The sequence below is a fragment of the Oncorhynchus mykiss genome, chromosome 4 (assembly GCF_057628025.1).
Source record: "Oncorhynchus mykiss isolate SJ-2025 chromosome 4, ASM5762802v1, whole genome shotgun sequence".
In the NCBI taxonomy this organism is placed as follows: domain Eukaryota; kingdom Metazoa; phylum Chordata; class Actinopteri; order Salmoniformes; family Salmonidae; genus Oncorhynchus; species Oncorhynchus mykiss.
The window spans coordinates 88,355,959-88,376,568 of record NC_143025.1 but is presented as its reverse complement, the minus strand read 5'-3'; the positions used below and the strand labels follow the sequence as shown (position 1 = coordinate 88,376,568).

Genomic DNA, 20,610 nt, shown 5'->3' with positions numbered 1-20,610 from the left:
CGGTTTCCCTCTGTGTCTGCTGTGTGTGTGCCTGCTGTGTGTGTGTCTGCTGTGTGTGTGTCTGCTGTGTGTGTGTCTGCTGTGTGTGTGTCTGCTGTGTGTGTGTCTGCTGTGTGTGTGTCTGCTTGCTGTGTGTGTGTCTGCCTGCTGTGTGTGTGTCTGCCTGCTGTGTGTGTGTCTGCCTGCTGTGTGTGTGTCTGCCTGCTGTGTGTGTGTCTGCCTGCTGTGTGTGTGTCTGCCTGCTGTGTGTGTGTCTGCCTGCTGTGTGTGTGTCTGCCTGCTGTGTGTGTGTCTGCCTGCTGTGTGTGTGTCTGCCTGCTGTGTGTGTGTCTGCCTGCTGTGTGTCTGCTGTGTGTGTGTCTGCTGTGTGTGTGTCTGCTGTGTGTGTGTCTGCTGTGTGTGTGTCTGCTGTGTGTGTGTCTGCTGTGTGTGTCTGCTGTGTGTGTCTGCTGTGTGTGTCTGCTGTGTGTGTGTCTGCTGTGTGTGTGTCTGCTGTGTGTGTGTCTGCTGTGTGTGTGTGTCTGCTGTGTGTGTGTCTGCTGTGTGTGTGTCTGCTGTGTGTGTGTCTGCTGTGTGTGTGTCTGCTGTGTGTTTTCCGTGTCCAACCCACCCATCCATACCTGGAGTGCGATCCTGCATCAGTCAGACTGTACGAGCTGCCATCTCCAACCAGTAGACATGTAGGAGGAGTCCTAGCCGCCCCTTCTCCTCTCTCCCCCCTCTCCCCTGGGGGTTGTGAGCTCTCTGCGGCCGGGGATGACCTCTCCAGGACCCTCCTGCCCCCCTCAGTGGGGCTATGCCAGGGTGATGGAGCTCTATCCCTCCCCTCTCTACCCCCAGGAGCCAAGAGGGAACTAGAACTCTCCTGGTGGGGGTGTGAGTGGCCCCCACCCCCTCCTCCGTAGGATGAAGTGTCTATCCCGCTGTCGGCTGAGGCCCCCTGGAGGTACCCCCCTCCCAGGCCGTTGGGTTCAGAGTCAGGGGCCTCCCCTGGTCCCCCGGGGCCCCCCAGGTCGAACCACTTGTCGGTGTCGCTGTGGCCCCCGCTCGAGGCCGTGCTGGACAGGGTGTTACTGCTGGAGTAGGGACCCTCAGGCTGGTGGGGGGGGGGGGGGGGGTTGAGAGATGGGTTGGGGGGGTTGGAGATGGGTTGGGGGGTGTTTAGAGATGGGTTGGGGGGGGTTTAGAGATGGGTTAGACAGGAGTCAGCTACAGCGGAGAGTTTAGTCAACATAACGGAGTCGTCTGAATAGTCTGTAAGACCTGGACAAGAGATCCTGTCTTCAGGTCAGTGCAGATGAAGTACAGTGGATGAGGACAGATAGTAATTTTGGACTATTGAGATGCATCCCAAATGGTTCAATGGGTGTGTTAAGAAGTACTGTATGTGTGGTGCTCCCACCCTGGTCGAGGTGAGGACAGGAGTTGTGCAGGGTGAAGCCTGACCTGGGAGCTCTTCTTGGGGGAGTGGTGCATGACCTGCTCCTGCCTCTGGATGCGTGGTGCTCCGGAGTACCCAGGACCAGACTTAGACACAGGAGCATCTAAAACACACACACACACACACACATTATCCCACAGGTTTCCGTACATGGTCCTTAGAACCATGCATCTTTGAAAAACTAGCTACAATTTTTCTACAGCCGTACAGTGTGTGTGCCTGTGGTTGTCTACAGTTTTCTGCAGTTATTGCTGTGTGTGTGTGTGTGTGTGTGTGTGTGTGTGTGTGTGTGTGTGTGTGTGTGTGTGTGTGTGTGTGTGTATAAATAAACAAGTCTATATAATGTAATTGGCCAGGTGTTACACAACAGCCACACAGCAATAGACAGGACAGGCCATTAGTGAGCAACGAACCCAGGGGGGACACGGCTATGTGGGGTGGTTTGTGTGTGTGAGAGAGAAAGAGGGGATAAAGTAGGGGAGATACTGTAGAGAGCTGAGAAAACAGAGAGGGACTGTAGAGATGATGATGATGAACAGAGAGGAACTGTAGAGATGATGATGATGAACAGAGAGGGACTGTAGAGATGATGATGATGAACAGAGGGGGACTGTAGAGATGATGATGATGAACAGAGATGGACTGTAGAGATGATGATGATGAACAGAGAGGGACTGTAGAGATGATGATGATGAAGAACAGAGAGGGACTGTAGAGATGATGATGATGAAGAACAGAGAGGGACTGTAGAGATGATGATGATGAAGAACAGAGAGGGACTGTAGAGATGATGATGATGAAGAACAGAGAGGGACTGTAGAGATGATGATGATGAAGAACAGAGAGGGACTGTAGAGATGATGATGAACAGAGAGGGACTGTAGAGATGATGAAGAACAGAGGGGGACTGTAGAGATGATGATGATGAAGAACAGAGGGGGACTGTAGAGATGATGATGATGAACAGAGAGGGACTGTAGAGATGATGATGATGAACAGAGGGGGACTGTAGAGATGATGATGATGAACAGAGAGGGACTGTAGAGATGATGATGATGAACAGTAGAAAACAGAGAGGGACTGTAGAGATGATGATGATGAACAGTAGAAAACAGAGAGGGACTGTAGAGATGATGATGAACAGAGGGGGACTGTAGAGATGATGAACAGAGAGGGACTGTAGAGATGATGATGAACAGAGGGACTGTAGAGATGATGAACAGAGAGGGACTGTAGAGATGATGAAGATTATGAACAGAGAGGGACTGTAGAGATGATGATGAACAGAGAGGGACTGTAGAGATGATGATGAACAGAGGGACTGTAGAGATGATGATGAACAGAGAGGGACTGTAGAGATGATGAAGATGATGAACAGTAGAAAACAGAGAGGGACTGTAGAGATGATGATGAACAGAGAGGGACTGTAGAGATGATGAAGATGATGAACAGTAGAAAACAGAGAGGGACTGTAGAGATGATGATGATGATGAACAGAGAGGGACTGTAGAGATGATGATGATGAACAGAGAGGGACTGTAGAGATGATGATGATGAACAGTAGAAAACAGAGAGGGACTGTAGAGATGATGATGAACAGAGAGGGACTGTAGAGATGATGAACAGAGGGGGACTGTAGAGATGAACAGAGGGGGACTGTAGAGATGATGATGATGAACAGAGGGGGACTGTAGAGATGATGATGATGAACAGAGAGGGACTGTAGAGATGATGATGATGAACAGAGAGGGACTGTAGAGATGATGATGATGAACAGAGGGACTGTAGAGATGATGATGAACAGAGAGGGACTGTAGAGATGATGAACAGAGGGGGACTGTAGAGATGATGAACAGAGGGGGACTGTAGAGATGATGATGATGAACAGAGAGGGACTGTAGAGATGATGATGATGAACAGAGAGGGACTGTAGAGATGATGATGATGAACAGAGGGACTGTAGAGATGATGATGATGAACAGAGAGGGACTGTAGAGATGATGATGATGAACAGAGGGGGACTGTAGAGATGATGATGATGAACAGAGGGGGACTGTAGAGATGATGATGATGAACAGAGAGGGACTGTAGAGATGATGATGATGAACAGAGGGGGACTGTAGAGATGATGAACAGAGGGGGACTGTAGAGATGATGATGATGAACAGAGGGGGACTGTAGAGATGATGATGATGAACAGAGAGGGACTGTAGAGATGATGATGATGAACAGAGAGGGACTGTAGAGATGATGATGATGAACAGAGAGGGACTGTGGAGATGATGATGATGAACAGAGAGGGACTGTAGAGATGATGATGATGAATAGAGAGGGACTGTAGAGATGATGAAGAACAGAGAGGGACTGTAGAGATGATGAAGAACAGAGAGGGACTGTAGAGATGATGATGATGAACAGAGAGGGACTGTAGAGATGATGATGATGATGAACAGAGAGGGACTGTAGAGATGATGATGATGAACAGAGAGGGACTGTAGAGATGATGATGAACAGAGAGGGACTGTGGAGATGATGATGAACAGAGAGGGACTGTAGAGATGATGATGATGATGAACAGAGAGGGACTGTAGAGATGATGATGATGAATAGAGAGGGACTGTATAGATGATGATGATGATGAACAGAGAGGGACTGTAGAGATGATGATGAAGAACAGAGAGGGACTGTAGAGATGATGAAGAACAGAGAGGGACTGTAGAGATGATGATGATGAACAGAGGGACTGTAGAGATGATGATGATGAACAGAGAGGGACTGTAGAGATGATGATGATGAACAGAGGGGGACTGTAGAGATGATGATGATGAACAGAGGGGGACTGTAGAGATGATGATGATGAACAGAGAGGGACTGTAGAGATGATGATGATGAACAGAGGGGGACTGTAGAGATGATGAACAGAGGGGGACTGTAGAGATGATGATGATGAACAGAGGGGGACTGTAGAGATGATGATGATTAACAGAGAGGGACTGTAGAGATGATGATGATGAACAGAGAGGGACTGTGGAGATGATGATGATGAACAGAGAGGGACTGTAGAGATGATGATGATGAATAGAGAGGGACTGTAGAGATGATGATGATGATGAACAGAGAGGGACTGTAGAGATGATGATGAAGAACAGAGAGGGACTGTAGAGATGATGAAGAACAGAGAGGGACTGTAGAGATGATGATGAACAGAGAGGGACTGTAGAGATGATGTTGATGAACAGAGAGGGACTGTAGAGATGATGATGATGAACAGAGAGGGACTGTAGAGATGATGATGATGAACAGAGAGGGACTGTAGAGATGATGATGATGAACAGAGAGGGACTGTAGAGATGATGATGAACAGAGAGGGACTGTGGAGATGATTATGATGAACAGAGAGGGACTGTAGAGATGATGATGATGAACAGAGAGGGACTGTAGAGATGATGATGATGAACAGAGAGGGACTGTAGAGATGATGATGAACAGAGAGGGACTGTAGAGATGATGATGATGAACAGAGAGGGACTGTAGAGATGATGATGAACAGAGAGGGACTGTAGAGATGATGATGAACAGAGAGGGACTGTGGAGATGATGATGATGATGAACAGAGAGGGACTGTAGAGATGATGAAGAACAGAGGGGGACTGTAGAGATGATGATGATGAACAGAGAGGGACTGTAGAGATGATGTTGATGAACAGAGAGGGACTGTAGAGATGATGATGATGAACAGAGAGGGACTGTAGAGATGATGATGAACAGAGAGGGACTGTAGAGATGATGATGATGAACAGAGAGGGACTGTAGAGATGATGATGATGAACAGTAGAAAACAGAGAGGGACTGTAGAGATGATGATGATGAAGAACAGAGAGGGACTGTAGAGATGATGATGAAGAACAGAGAGGGACTGTAGAGATGATGATGATGAACAGAGAGGGACTGTAGAGATGATGATGATGAACAGTAGAAAACAGAGAGGGACTGTAGAGATGATGATGATGAACAGAGAGGGACTGTAGAGATGATGATGAACAGTAGAAAACAGAGAGGGACTGTAGAGATGATGAACAGAGAGGGACTGTAGAGATGATGATGATGAACAGAGAGGGACTGTAGAGATGATGAAGAACAGAGGGGGACTGTAGAGATGATGATGAAGAACAGAGGGGGACTGTAGAGATGATGATGATGAAGAACAGAGAGGGACTGTAGAGATGATGATGAAGAACAGAGGGGGACTGTAGAGATGATGATGAAGAACAGAGGGGGACTGTAGAGATGATGATGATGAAGAACAGAGAGGGACTGTAGAGATGATGATGATGAACAGAGAGGGACTGTAGAGATGATGATGATGATGATGAACAGAGAGGGACTGTAGAGATGATGAAGAACAGAGGGGGACTGTAGAGATGATGATGATGAACAGAGAGGGACTGTAGAGATGATGATGATGATGAACAGAGAGGGACTGTAGAGATGATGATGATGAACAGAGAGGGACTGTAGAGATGATGATGATGAACAGAGAGGGACTGTAGAGATGATGTTGATGAACAGAGAGGGACTGTAGAGATGATGATGATGAACAGAGAGGGACTGTAGAGATGATGATGAAGAACAGAGAGGGACTGTAGAGATGATGATGATGAACAGTAGAAAACAGAGAGGGACTGTAGAGATGATGATGATGAACAGAGAGGGACTGTAGAGATGATGATGATGAACAGAGAGGGACTGTAGAGATGATGATGATGAACAGTAGAAAACAGAGAGGGACTGTAGAGATGATGATGATGAACAGTAGAAAACAGAGGGACTGTAGAGATGATGATGATGATGAAGAGAGAAAACAGAGAGGGACTGTAGAGATGATGAAGAACAGTAGAAGTGTCATAACAGCAGTCCATGGTAAACAGAGAATGATTTCAACCATATTTCACCCCTCAGCAGTTGTCTTCTGTGCAGTCTGCCTTCTCTCTAACGAGTCTGTGTGTCTCCATGTGTCTCTGTGTGTGTCTCTGTATCTGTGTGTGTGTGTGTCTCCATGTGTCTCTGTGTGTGTCTCTGTATCTTGTGTGTGTCTCTCTTCGTGTGTTGTGTGTGTCTCTGTGTCTGTATGTCTCAGTGTGTGTGTGTGTCTCAGTGTGTGTGGCCGAGGTTTCTGCCCCTTTATGGTGTGACCATGACTGATGTTATTTCAGGATGGAGGAGAGGACGTCATCACCAGAAGAGATTGTGGGGGCAAGAGGTCAGAGAAGAGGATGAGCGAGATTGTGGGGGCAAGAGGTCAGAGAAGAGGATGAGCGAGATTGAGGGGTCAAGAGGTCAGAGAAGAGGACGAGAGAAATTGAGGGGTCAAGAGGTCAGAGAAGTAGAGAGAAGAGGATGAGAGAGATTGAGTGATGCTTGGCTAAACTGGACTGGCCAGCACTGGGCTGAAATCTTCAGAATTACATATACAACTGATTTACAGGATCCCTGGGGCTTTACACTGGACTGGGTTATATTGGACTGGGTTATACTGGACTGGGTTATACTGGGATATACTGGACTGGGTTATACTGGGATATACTGGACTGGGTTATACTGGGATATACTGGACTGGGTTATACTGGACTGGGTTATACTGGGATATACTGGACTGGGTTATACTGGGATATACTGGACTGGGTTATACTGGGATATACTGGACTGGGTTATACTGGGATATACTGGACTGGGTTATACTGGACTGGGTTATACTGGGATATACTGGACTGGGTTATACTGGGATATACTGGACTGGGTTATACTGGGATATACTGGACTGGGTTATACTGGGATATACTGGACTGGGTTATACTGGACTGGGTTATATTGGGTTATACTGGACTGGGTTATACTGGACTGGGTTATACTAGACTGGACTGGGTTTTACTGGACTGGGTTATACTGGGTTGGGTTATACTGGGTTGGGTTATACTGGATTGGGTTATACTGGATTGGGTTATACTGGGTTGGGTTTTACTGGACTGGGTTATACTGGGTTGGGTTTTACTGGACTGGGTTATACTGGGTTGGGCTTTACTGGACTGGGTTATACTGGGTTGGGCTTTACTGGACTGGGTTATACTGGGTTGGGTTTTACTGGACTGGGTTATACTGGGTTGGGTTATACTGGACTGGGTTATACTGGACTGGGTTATACTGGACTGGGTTATACTGGACTGGACTGGGTTTTACTGGACTGGGTTATACTGGGTTGGGTTATACTGGACTGGGTTTTACTGGACTGGGTTATACTGGGTTGGGTTTACTGGATTGGGTTATACTGGACTGGGTTATACTGGACTGGGTTATACTGGACTGGGTTATACTGGACTGGGTTACACTGGACTGGGTTACACTGGACTGGGTTATACTGGACTGGGCTACACTGGGCTGGGTTATACTGGGCTGGGTTATACTGGACTGGGTTAACCTGGACTGGGTTAACCTGGACTGGGTTAACCTGGACTGGGTTCTCTGGACTGGGTTGGGTTATACTGGGTTGGGTTATACTGGACAGGGTTATACTGGACAGGGTTATACTGGGTTGGGTTACACCCCTTCAAATTGGTGGATTTGGCTGTTTCAGCCACACCCGTTGCTGACGAGCACACAGTCATGCAATCTCCATAGACAAACACTGGCAGCAGAATGGCCTGTACTGAAGAGCTCAGTGAAGAGCTCAGTGACTTTCAACGCGGCATCGTCATAGGATGCCACCTCTCCAACAAGTCAGTTTGTCAAATTTCTGCCCCCGGTGAACTGTATGTGCTGTTATTGTGAAGAGAAAACGTTGAGGAGCAACAACGGCTCAGCGGCGAAGTGGTAGGCCACACAAGCTCACAGAATTGGACCTGTACTCGGTTGCAACACTCATTACCGAGTTCCAAACTGCCTCTGGAAGCAAAACGTCAGCACAAAAACTGTTGGTCGGGAGCTTCATGAAATGGGTTTCCACGGCCAAGCCTAAGATCACCATGCGCAATGCCAAGTGTCGTCTGGAGTGGTGTAAAACTCGCCGCCATTGGATTCTGGAGCCGTGGAAACGCGTTCTCTGGAGTGATGAATCACGCTTCACCATCTGGCAGTAGGCCAGACGGATGAATCTGGGTTTGTCGGATGCCAAGAAAACGCTACCCGCCCCAATGCAACTGTAACGTTTGGTGGAGTAGGAATAATGGTCTGGGGTTGTTTTTCATGGTTAGGGCCCCTTAATTCCAGTGATGGGAAATCTTAACGCTACAGCATACAATGAATGGCATTCTAGATCATTCTGTGCTTCCAGCTTTGAGGCAACAGTTTGGGGAAGGCCCTTTCCTGTTTCAACATGACAATGTCCCCGTGCACAAAGCGAGGTCCATACAGAAATGGTTTGTCGAGATCAGTGAGGAAGAACTTGACTAGCCTGCACAGAGCCCTGACCTCAACCACATTGAACATCGATGTGATGAATTGGACCGCCGACTATGAGCCAGGCCTAATCGCCCAACATCAGTGCACCAACCTCACTAATGTTCTTGTGGCTGAATGGCCCCGTAGCAATGTTCCAACATCTAGTGGAAAGCCTTCCCAGAAGAGTGGAGGCTGTTATTGCAGCAATATTCCAACATCTAGCGGAAAGCCTTCCCAGAAGAGTGGAGGCTGTTATAGCAGCAATGTTCCAACATCTAGTGGAAAGCCTTCCCAGAAGAGTGGAGGCTGTTATAGCAGCAATGTTCCAACATCTAGTGGAAAGCCTTCCCAGAAGAGTGGAGGCTGTTATAGCAGCAATGTTCCAACATCTAGTGGAAAGCCTTCCCAGAAGAGTGGAGGCTGTTATAGCAGCAATGTTCCAACATCTAGTGGAAAGCCTTCCCAGAAGACTGGAGGCTGTTATAGCAGCAATGTTCCAACATCTAGTGGAAAGCCTTCCCTGAAGAGTGGAGGCTGTTATAGCAGCAATGTTCCAACATCTAGTGGAAAGCCTTCCCAGAAGAGTGGAGGCTGTTATAGCAGCAATGTTCCAACATCTAGTGGAAAGCCTTCCCTGAAGAGTGGAGGCTGTTATAGCAGCAATGTTCCAACATCTAGTGGAAAGCCTTCCCAGAAGACTGGAGGCTGTTATAGCAGCAATGTTCCAACATCTAGTGGAAAGCCTTCCCAGAAGAGTGGAGGCTGTTATAGCAGCAATGTTCCAACATCTAGTGGAAAGCCTTCCCAGAAGAGTGGAGGCTGTTATAGCAGCAATGTTCCAACATCTAGTGGAAAGCCTTCCCAGAAGACTGGAGGCTGTTATAGCAGCAATGTTCCAACATCTAGTGGAAAGCCTTCCCAGAAGAGTGGAGGCTGTTATAGCAGCAATGTTCCAACATCTAGTGGAAAGCCTTCCCAGAAGAGTGGGGGCTGTTATAGCAGCAATGTTCCAACATCTAGTGGAAAGCCTTCCCAGAAGAGTGGGGGCTGTTATAGCAGCAATGTTCCAACATCTAGTGGAAAGCCTTCCCAGAAGAGTGGAGGCTGTTATAGCAGCAAAAGGAGGGACCAACTCCATATTAATGGCCGTGATTATGCAATGAGATGTTAGACGAGCAAGTGTCCACATACTTTTGGTCATGTAGTGTAGATCTGCGTGGCGTTGCGTAGACGAGGTAATCTGATTTGACATTGCTGAAGAGAAATTCAAAATGGGGTTTTAACAGCACCTGTGGATCTTAGAAGTGTGTATATGTGTGTGTGTATATATATATATATATATATATATATGTGTGTGTATACATATGTGTGTGTACATATATATGTGTGTGTGTGCGTGTATATGTGTGTATGTATGTGTGTATATATATATATATGTGTATGTGTGTGTGTGTGTGTGTGTGTGTGTGTGTGTGTGTTCTGACAGGAGGAAGAGAGGTATGGCTGAAGTGTAGGGCTGTCAGTGCTGTCAAAGCCAACAGCCGTTTCATACAGGAAGAGCCTGGGGAAGCACTCCCGTCCCCCACAGCAGCAGGTACGCACACACACATTATTTCTATAATATGAGACAGAGAGGAGGCTCTCTCTGTGTGTGTTTAGGAGTAGGTGTGTGTTTAGGAGTAGGTGTGTGTGTGTGTGTTTAGGAGTAGGTGTGTGTGTGTGTGTTTAGGAGTAGGTGTGTATGTTTAGGAGTAGGTGTGTGTTTAGGAGTAGGTGTGTGTTTAGGAGTAGGTGTGTGTTTAGGAGTAGGTGTGTGTTTAGGAGTAGCTGTGTGTTTAGGAGTAGCTGTGTGTTTAGGAGTAGGTGTGTGTTTAGGAGTAGGAGTGTGTTTAGGAGTAGGTGTGTGTGTGTGTGTGTGTGTTTAGGAGTAGGTGTGTGTTTAGGAGTAGGTGTGTGTTTAGGAGTAGGTGTGTGTTTAGGAGTAGGTGTGTCTTTAGGAGTAGCTGTGTGTTTAGGAGTAGGTGTGTGTTTAGGAGTAGGTGTGTGTTTAGGAGTAGGTGTGTGTTTAGGAGTAGGTGTCTGTTTAGGAGTAGGTGTCTGTTTAGGAGTAGGTGTGTGTTTAGGAGTGGGTGTGTGTTTAGGAGTAGGTGTGTGTTTAGGAGTAGGTGTGTGTTTAGGAGTAGGTGTGTGTTTAGGAGTAGGTGTGTGTTTAGGAGTAGGTGTGTGTTTAGGAGTAGGTGTGTGTTTAGGAGTAGGTGTGTGTTTAGGAGTAGCTGTGTGTTTAGGAGTAGGTGTGTGTTTAGGAGTAGGTGTGTGTTTAGGAGTAGCTGTGTGTTTAGGAGTAGCTGTGTGTTTAGGAGTAGCTGTGTGTTTAGGAGTAGGTGTGTGTTTAGGAGTAGGTGTGTGTTTAGGAGTAGGTGTGTGTTTAGGAGTAGGTGTGTGTTTAGGAGTAGCTGTGTGTTTAGGAGTAGGTGTGTGTTTAGGAGTAGGTGTGTGTTTAGGAGTAGGTGTGTGTTTAGGAGTAGCTGTGTGTTTAGGAGTAGCTGTGTGTTTAGGAGTAGCTGTGTGTTTAGGAGTAGCTGTGTGTTTAGGAGTAGGTGTGTGTTTAGGAGTAGGTGTGTGTTTAGGAGTAGCTGTGTGTTTAGGAGTAGGTGTGTGTTTAGGAGTAGGTGTGTGTTTAGGAGTAGGTGTGTGTAGGAGTAGGTGTGTGTTTAGGAGTAGGTGTGTGTGTGTGTGTGTGTGTTTAGGAGTAGGTGTGTGTTTAGGAGTAGGTGTGTGTTTAGGAGTAGGTGTGTGTTTAGGAGTAGGTGTGTCTTTAGGAGTAGGTGTGTCTTTAGGAGTAGGTGTGTCTTTAGGAGTAGCTGTGTGTTTAGGAGTAGGTGTGTGTTTAGGAGTAGGTGTGTGTTTAGGAGTAGGTGTGTGTTTAGGAGTAGGTGTGTGTTTAGGAGTAGGTGTCTGTTTAGGAGTAGGTGTCTGTTTAGGAGTAGGTGTCTGTTTAGGAGTAGGTGTGTGTTTAGGAGTAGGTGTGTGTTTAGGAGTAGGTGTGTGTTTAGGAGTAGGTGTGTGTTTAGGAGTAGGTGTGTGTTTAGGAGTAGGTGTGTGTTTAGGAGTAGCTGTGTGTTTAGGAGTAGGTGTGTGTTTAGGAGTAGGTGTGTATTTAGGAGTAGCTGTGTGTTTAGGAGTAGGTGTGTGTTTAGGAGTAGGTGTGTGTTTAGGAGTAGGTGTGTGTAGGAGTAGGAGTGTGTTTAGGAGTAGGTGTGTGTTTAGGAGTAGGTGTGTGTTTAGGAGTAGGTGTGTGTTTAGGAGTAGGTGTGTGTTTAGGAGTAGGTGTGTGTGTGTGTGTGTGTGTTTAGGAGTAGGTGTGTGTTTAGGAGTAGGTGTGTGTTTAGGAGTAGGTGTGTCTTTAGGAGTAGCTGTGTGTTTAGGAGTAGGTGTGTGTTTAGGAGTAGGTGTGTGTTTAGGAGTAGGTGTGTGTTTAGGAGTAGGTGTGTGTTTAGGAGTAGGTGTGTCTTTAGGAGTAGCTGTGTGTTTAGGAGTAGGTGTGTGTTTAGGAGTAGGTGTGTGTTTAGGAGTAGGTGTGTGTAGGAGTAGCTGTGTGTGCATTGAAAGTACTCAACATCTCACAGTAACGTGTTCTACTTTCTTCCGACCAGTGTATGTTTTTTCTGTAATACTATGACATCACTACGGTCCAATATCTTTCTGTAATACTATGACATCACTATGGTCCAACATATTTCTGTAATACTATGACATCACTATGGTCCAACATATTTCTGTAATACTATGACATCACTATGGTCCAATATATTTCTGTAATACTATGACATCACTATGGTCCAATATATTTCTGTAATACTATGACATCACTATGGTCCAATATATTTCTGTAATACTATGACATCACTATGGTCCAATATATTTCTGTAATACTATGACATCACTATGGTCCAACATATTTCTGTAATACTATGACATCACTATGGTCCAATATATTTCTGTAATACTATGACATCACTATGGTCCAATATATTTCTGTTATACTATGACATCACTATGGTCCAATATATTTCTGTAATACTATGACATCACTATGGTCCAATATCTTTCTGTAATACTATGACATCACTATGGTCCAATATATTTCTGTAATACTATGACATCACTATGGTCCAATATCTTTCTGTTATACTATGACATCACTATGGTCCAACATATTTCTGTAATACTATGACATCACTATGGTCCAATATATTTCTGTTATACTATGACATCACTATATAATGATGCCCTATACTCTGCTTCTTGTCAGTGGTTTGACAGTATCTCTTTCCCATTGGTTAAATCTCACCTGTAGAACCTCTGTCGGTCCCGCCCCCTTCCTCCACTCTCGGCCAATTAGGTGTGGACTTTCCACTAGCCCCGCCTTCTCCTACCACCTGTCGCTCTGTAGACAGAGGGGAGTGTTGTCTGTGTTCTCCAAACCTAGAACACGCACGCACAAGCACGCACAACCAATTGAATAAAAATGTTGGACATGATGTCGCCCGCAGAACATAACGGCAGACATGTCATATGCTAGGAACACAACATGAGCTAGCCATATTATAATAGCATAGATAAAGACAATTCATGTAAAGTACATTAAAAAGGAGAGTTATGGGCAGAACGTACCAAACGGCAAACTATTCCCTACAGAGGGAATAAAGATGCCATTAGCGACTAATACAATTCATGACGTTCGGCTTCTCTGTAATGGACACACGCTGGTCAACAGGCGCCACAGCGTTTTCACATGGGGAAAAACAACTCAAAACAATAGTTGGATATAGTGCGTCATTCCTTTCCAATCATCACCCATTTCAACATCTTCCTTAACTATTACATAAAGGGTTGTGTTAAGTATGCTACAGACCATGAACACACTCAAATCAAATCAAATGTATTTATATAGCCCTTCTTACATCAGCTGATATCTCAAAGTGCTGTACAGAAACCCAGCCTAAAACCCCAAGCAATGCAGGTGTAGAAGCCCGGTGGCTAGGAAAAACTCCCTAGAAAGGCCAAAACCTAGGAAGAAACCTAGAGAGGAACCAGGCTATGAGGGGTGGCCACTCCCATCTCTTACCCCTCGGGCATGGACTTCTGAGTCCTCCAATGCTGCGAGGTGTCACTGGAGAAGGAGAGGTTGGACAGGGAAGATCGGTTGTGAGGAGAACGGCCCAGTGCCAGAGAGGAGACCGGAGCATAGTTCTCACTGCCTGGAGACATTCTGGAGGGGTTGAGATAACACAGAATAGACAATAACCCTCTAACCCAGACCCTGACCCAGATCCTAACCCAGATCCTAACCTAGACCCTAACCCTGACCCAGATCCTAACCCTGACCATAACCCAGACCCTAACCCAGATCTTAACCCTGACCATAACCCTAACCCAGATCCTAACCCAGACCCTAACCCTGACCCAGATCCTAACCCTGACCCAGATCCTAACCCAGACCCAGATCCTAACAGAGACCCTGACCATAACCCAGATCCTAACCCAGATCCTAACCCTGACCATAACCCAAATCCTAACCCTGACCCAGATCCTAACCCTGACCCTAACCTAGACCCTGACCCAGATCCTAACCCTGACCATAAAACAGACCCTGACCCAGATCCTAACCATAGCCCAGACACTAACCAAGATCCAAAACATAATCCTAACCATAACCCAGACCCCGATCCTAACCATAACCATAACCCAGACCCTAACCCAGACCTCTAACCCAGACCCTGACACTAACCATAACCCAGACCCTGACCATAACCCAGACCCTGACCCTAACCCAGATCCTAAACTAGACCTTAACCCAGACCCTAACCATAACCCAGACCTTAACCATAACCCAGACCCTGACCATAACCCTAACCCAGAACATAACCCTGACCCTGATCCTAACCCAGACCCTGATCCTAACCCAGACCATAACCCAGACCTTTACCATAACCCAGACCATAACCCAGACCCTAACCTAGACCCTAACCCAGACCCTAACCCTAACCTAGACCCTAACCCAGACCCTGATCCTAACCCAGACCATAACCCAGACCCTGACCATAACCCAGACCCTAACCCTGATCATAACCCAGACCCTGACCATAACCCAGACCATAACCCTAACCCTGAACATAACCTAGACCCTAACCATAACCCAGACTACAACCCAGACCCTAACCTAGACCCTGACCCAGAGCCAGACCCTAACCTAGACCCTGACCCAGACCCTAACCCAGACCCTGACCCTGACCCAGTGCCAGAGAGGAAACCAGAGCATAGTTCTCACTGCCTGGAGACTTTCTGGAGGGGGGGGGTTATCAGAGGAGAAGAAACATGCCTCTCCCTCTCCCCTACCTCCCTCCCCTTCTCCTCTCCCTCTCCCCTACCTCCCTCCCCTTCCTCTTCTCCCCCACCTCCCTCCCCTTCCTCCCTCCCCCACTCCCTCCCCACCTCCCTCCCCTTCCTCCTCTCCCCCACCTCCCTCCCCTTCCTCCTCTCCCCCACCTCCCTCCCCTTCCTCCTCTCCCCCACCTCTCTCCCCTTCCTCCTCCTCCCCCACCTCCCTCCCCCTCCTCCCCTCTCCCCCACCTCCCTCCTCTCCCCCACCTCCCCTCCTCCCCCACCTCCCTCCCCCTTCCTCCTCTCCCCCACCTCCCTCCTCTCCCCCACCTCTCTCCTCTCCCCCACCTCTCTCCCCTTCTCCTCTCCCCCCACCTCCCTCCCCTTCTCCTCTCCCCTAACCCCCTCCCCTTCTCCTCTCCCCTAACTCCCTCCCCTTCTCCTCTCCCCCACCTCCCTCCCCTTCCTCCTCTCCCCTACCCCCCTCCCATTCTCCTCTCCCCTACCTCCCTCCCATTCTCCTCTCCCCTACCTCCCTCCCATTCTCCTCTCCCTCTCCCCTACCTCCCTCCCCTTCTCCTCTCCCCTTCTCCCCTACCTCCCTCCCCTTCCTCTTCTCCCCCACCTCCCTCCCCTTCCTCTTCTCCCCCACCTCCCTCCCCTTCCTCTTCTCCCCCACCTCCCTCCCCTTCCTCCTCTCCCCCACCTCCCTCCCCTTCCCCACCTCCCTCCCCTTCCTCCTCTCCCCCACCCCCTCCCTCCCCTTCCTCCTCTCCCCCACCCCCTCCCTCCCCTTCTCCTCTCCCCAACCTCCCTCCCCTTCTCCTCTCCCCTAACCCCCTCCCCCTTCTCCTCTCCCCCCACCTCCCTCCCCTTCTCCTCTCCCCCACCTCCCTCCCCTTCTCCTCTCCCCTACCTCCCTCCCATTCTCCTCTCCCCTACCTCCCTCCCCTACTTCCCTCCCCTTCCTCCTCTCCCCCACCTCCCTCCCCTACTTCCCTCCCCTTCCTCCTCTCCCCCACCTCCCTCCCCTTCCTCCTCTCCCCCACCTCCCTCCCCTTCTCCTCTCCCCTACCTCCCTACCGCCCCTTCTCCTCTCCCCTACATCCCTCCCCCTCCCCTTCTCCTCTCCCCTACCCCCTCCCTCCCCTTCTCCTCTCCCCTACCTCCCCTTCTCCTCTCCCCTACCTCCCCCTCCCCCCTACCTCCCTCCCCTTCTCCTCTCCCCTACCCCCTCCCTCCCCTTCTCCTCTCCCCTACCTCCCTCCCCTTCTCCTCTCCCCTACCCCCTCCCTCCCCTTCTCCTCTCCCCTAACCCCCTCCCCTTCTCCTCTCCCCCACCTCCCTCCCCTTCTCCTCTCCCCTACCTACCTCCCTCCCATTCTCCTCTCCCCTACCTCCCTCCCCTACTTCCCTCCCCTTCCTCCTCTCCCCCACCTCCCTCCCCTACTTCCCTCCCCTTCCTTCTCTCCCCCACCTCCCTCCCCTTCCTCCTCTCCCCCACCTCCCTCCCCTTCTCCTCTCCCCTACCTCCCTACCGCCCCTTCTCCTCTCCCCTACATCCCTCCCCCTCTCCCCTACCTCCCTCCCTCCCCTTCTCCTCTCCCCTACCCCCTCCCTCCCCTTCTCCTCTCCCCTACCTCCCCTTCTCCTCTCCCCTACCTCCCCCTCCCCTTCTCCTCTCCCCTACCTCCCTCCCCTTCTCCTCTCCCCTACCCCCTCCCTCCCCTTATCCCTACCCCTCCCTCCCCTTCTCCTCTCCCCTACCCCCTCCCTCCCCTTCTCCTCTCCCCTACCTCCCTCCCCTTCTCCTCTCCCCTCCCCTCACCCTCCCCTTCTCCTCTCCCTACCTCCCTCCCTCCCCTTCTCCTTCTCCCTACCTCCCTCCCTCCCTCCCCTTACTCCTCTCCCCTACCCCCCTCCCTCCCTCTCCTCTCCCCCTACCTCCTCCCTCCCCTTCTCCTCTCCCCTACCCCCTCCCTCCCCTTCTCCCCTACTCCCTCCCTCCCCTACCTCCCTCCCCTTCTCCTTTCCCCTACCTCCCTCCCCCTCTCCTCTCCCTCCCTCCCCTCTCCCCTACCTCCCTCCCCTTCTCCTCTCCCCTACCCCTCCCCTTCTCCTCTCCCCTACCTCTTGGTATCCAGCGGCCGTCCATCACTACTAACACTGCGTGGTATAGCAGCGTTTCTCTCTGGGCGTTCAGCAGACAGAGTCTTCCCCCAGAGCTCCCCAGGCTGACGGCCCGGTTGGGGTGTGCGGCTGGGGGAGGCCGTCAGGGACTGCTGGGGACTACTGGAGGTTCTCTGCCACTTGTTGTCTTTGCTGCGGAACGGGAACTTGTAGTCAAACGAAGCACTCTCACCACTGCTCTTATACTCAACCACTGGGATACGGTAGAGCTCAGAGCAACCTCTGTAGAGAGAGAGAGGGAGAGGGAGGAAGAGCCGGGGGGGGGGGGGGGGGGGCAGGGGGAGGAAAAGCCAGGGGGAGGAAGAGCCAGGGGGAGGAAGAGCCGGGGGGGGGGGTTGGGGGAGGAAAAGCCAGGGGGAGGAAGAGCCAGGGGAGCAAGAGCCAGGGGGAGCAAGAGCCAGGGGGAGAAAGAGCCAGGGGGAGAAAGAGCCAGGGGGAGGAAGAGAGAGAAGGGGAGTTGGAGGAGACAGGGGGAGGAAGAGAAAGGGGGAGGAAGAGCCAGGGGGAGGAAGAGCCAGGGGGAGGAAGAGCCAGGGGGAGGAAGAGCCAGGGGGAGGAAGAGCCAGGGGGAGGAAGAGCCAGGGGGAGGAAGAGCCAGGGGGAGGAAGAGCCAGGGGGAGGAAGGGCCAGGGGGAGGAAGGGCCAGGGGGAGGAAGGGCCAGGGGAGGAAGAGCCAGGGGGAGGAAGAGCCAGGGGGAGGAAGAGCCAGGGGGAGGAAGAGAGAGAAGGGAGTTGGAGGAGACAGGGGGAGGAAGAGAAAGGGGGAGGAAGAGCCAGGGGGAGGAAGAGCCAGGGGGAGGAAGAGAGAGAAGGGGAGTTGGAGGAGACAGGGGGAGGAAGAGAAAGGGGGAGGAAGAGCCAGGGGAGGAAGAGCCAGGGGGAGGAAGGGCCAGGGGGAGGAAGGGCCAGGGGGAGGAAGGGCCAGGGGGAGGAAGGGCCAGGGGGAGGAAGGGCCAGGGGGAGGAGGGCCCAGGGGGAGGAAGGGCCAGGGGGAGGAAGGGCCAGGGGGAGGAAGGGCCAGTGGGAGGAAGGACCAGGGGGAGGAAGGGCCAGGGGGAGGATGAGCCAGGGGGAGGCAGGGCCAGGGGGAGGAAGAGCCAGGGGGAGGAAGAGCCAGGGGGAGAAGAGCCAGGGGGAGGAAGAGCCAGGGGGAGAAAAGCCAGGGGGAGGAAGAGAGAGAAAGGGAGTTGGAGGAGACAGGGAGAGGAAGAGAAAGGGGGAGGAAGAGCCAGGGGGAGGAAGAGCCAGGGGGAGGAAGAGCCAGGGGGAGGAAGAGCCAGGGGGAGGAAGAGAGAGAAGGGGAGTTGGAGGAGACAGGGGGAGGAAGAGCCAGGGGGAGGAAGAGCCAGGGGGAGGAAGAGCCAGGGGGAGGAAGAGCCAGGGGGAGGAAGAGCCAGGGGGAGGAAGAGCCAGGGGGAGGAAGAGCCAGGGGGAGGAAGGGCCAGGGGAGGAAGGGCCAGGGGGAGGAAGGGCCAGGGGAGGAAGGGCCAGGGGGAGGAAGGGCCAGGGGGAGGAAGGGCCAGGGGGAGGAAGGGGCAGGGGGAGGAAGAGCCAGGGGAGGAAGAGCCAGGGGAGGATGAGCCAGGGGAGGATGAGCCAGGGGGAGGAAAAGCCAGGGGGAGGAAGAGCCAGGGGGAGGAAGAGAGAGAAGGGGAGTTGGAGGAGACAGGGGGAGGAAGAGAGAGGAGGGTCAGGTAAGAAGCGGAGGTTAGACTCCACACACATGGTTGACATGATAATGACGACCTCAGAATCACTAATCTGACCATCACACACACACCAACCCCCCAGACAAACACACACACCAACCCCTCAGACAAACACACACACCAACCCTTACACACACACACACACACACACACACCTGCGTGGCGTAGCGTCTTCGTGCGGGGGTATGATGACCACCCTGACGGTGACCGACGTCCTCAGCAGGTCGATCATCTGCTCGTGGGTCAGAGTCGCCACGGCAACCTTGACAGAATGGTTGATTTTATACCATTATATGGTATCAATAATATTTACAAACAAAACACACAAGAATGATCCAACGACACAATGAAATCTACAACTTTAAAATGACATACCTTGCAGATTTCGACCAATCGGCTGCCCTGCCTCAGCCCGGCCTGCCAGGCGTACCCGTACGACTCCACCTCTGCCACGATGCCCTCGTAGTTGACATGGAAACCCAGCTGGCCCAGCCGTTACGACGTAGTGTCATCTCAGACGTCTCACAACCCTTAGTCAGGTACTGGTGGGGGGGGGGGGGGGGGGGGTAGAGAGAGAGAGAAGTGGGAGAGAGGGGAGAAGTGGGAGAGAGGAGAGGGGGGGGTGGAGGGGAGAAGTGGGAGAGAGAGAGAGAGGGGGGGAGAGAGAGGAGAGAGAGAGGGGGGGAGAGAAGTGGGAGAGAGAGAGAGGGGGGGGAGAGAGAGGAGAGAGAAGAGAGAGAGAGGGGGGGGAGAGAAGTGGGAGAGAGAGATAGGGGGGAGAGAGAGAGAGAGGGGGAGAGAAGTGGGAGAGAGAGAGGGGTGGGGGGGGAGAAGTGGAGAGAGAGAGAGAGGTGGGGAGAGAGAGAGAGCAAGAGAGAGAGAGAGAGAGAGAGGGGGGGGGGGTGAGAGAGAGAGAGAGAGGGGGGGGGGAGAAGTGAGAGAGAGAGAGAGAGGGGGGGAGAGAGAGAGAGAGAGAGAGAGAGAGAGAGAGAGAGAGAGAGAGAGGAGAGAGAGAGGGGGGGGGAGAGAGAGAGTGAGAGAGAGAGAGAGAGGGGGGGGGGGAGAGAGAGAAGTGGGAGAGAGAGAGTGAGAGAGAGAGAGAGAGAGAGAGAGGGGGGGGAGAGAGAGAGAAGTGGGAGAGAGGGAGAGAAGGGGGAGAGTGGAGGTGATTAGTTTGTTTGCAGTGCAACATAACAAATAACAGCGTCAGTCAGGAGGACAGAATGACTGGTAAGTGATCAAGCATGTTCAATTGTGCAATTCAAAGCACTGTAGACAGAGCCCGGTCTGAGGTAGACAGAGCCCGGTCTGAGGTAGACAGAGCCCGGTCTGAGGTAGACAGAGCCCGGTCTGAGGTAGACAGAGCCCGGTCTGAGGTAGACAGAGCCCGGTCTGAGGTAGACAGAGCCCGGTCTGAGGTAGACAGAGCCCGGTCTGAGGTAGACAGAGCCCGGT

At 51.1% G+C, this 20,610-nt stretch overlaps 1 protein-coding gene across 1 annotated transcript in view; it reads right to left on the bottom strand.

The window, feature by feature from the left end:
• The window catches only part of LOC110521105 (signal-induced proliferation-associated 1-like protein 1), a 156,323-nt gene that overhangs the window by 17,626 nt on the left and 118,087 nt on the right, over positions 1-20,610 (bottom strand). The window contains 8 exon segments of the mRNA XM_090233232.1: positions 621-1,096; positions 1,447-1,544; positions 13,224-13,357; positions 14,001-14,144; positions 17,387-17,668; positions 19,311-19,417; positions 19,531-19,646; positions 19,649-19,697. Coding sequence (XP_090089358.1) covers positions 621-1,096; positions 1,447-1,544; positions 13,224-13,357; positions 14,001-14,144; positions 17,387-17,668; positions 19,311-19,417; positions 19,531-19,646; positions 19,649-19,697 — 1,406 coding nt within the window.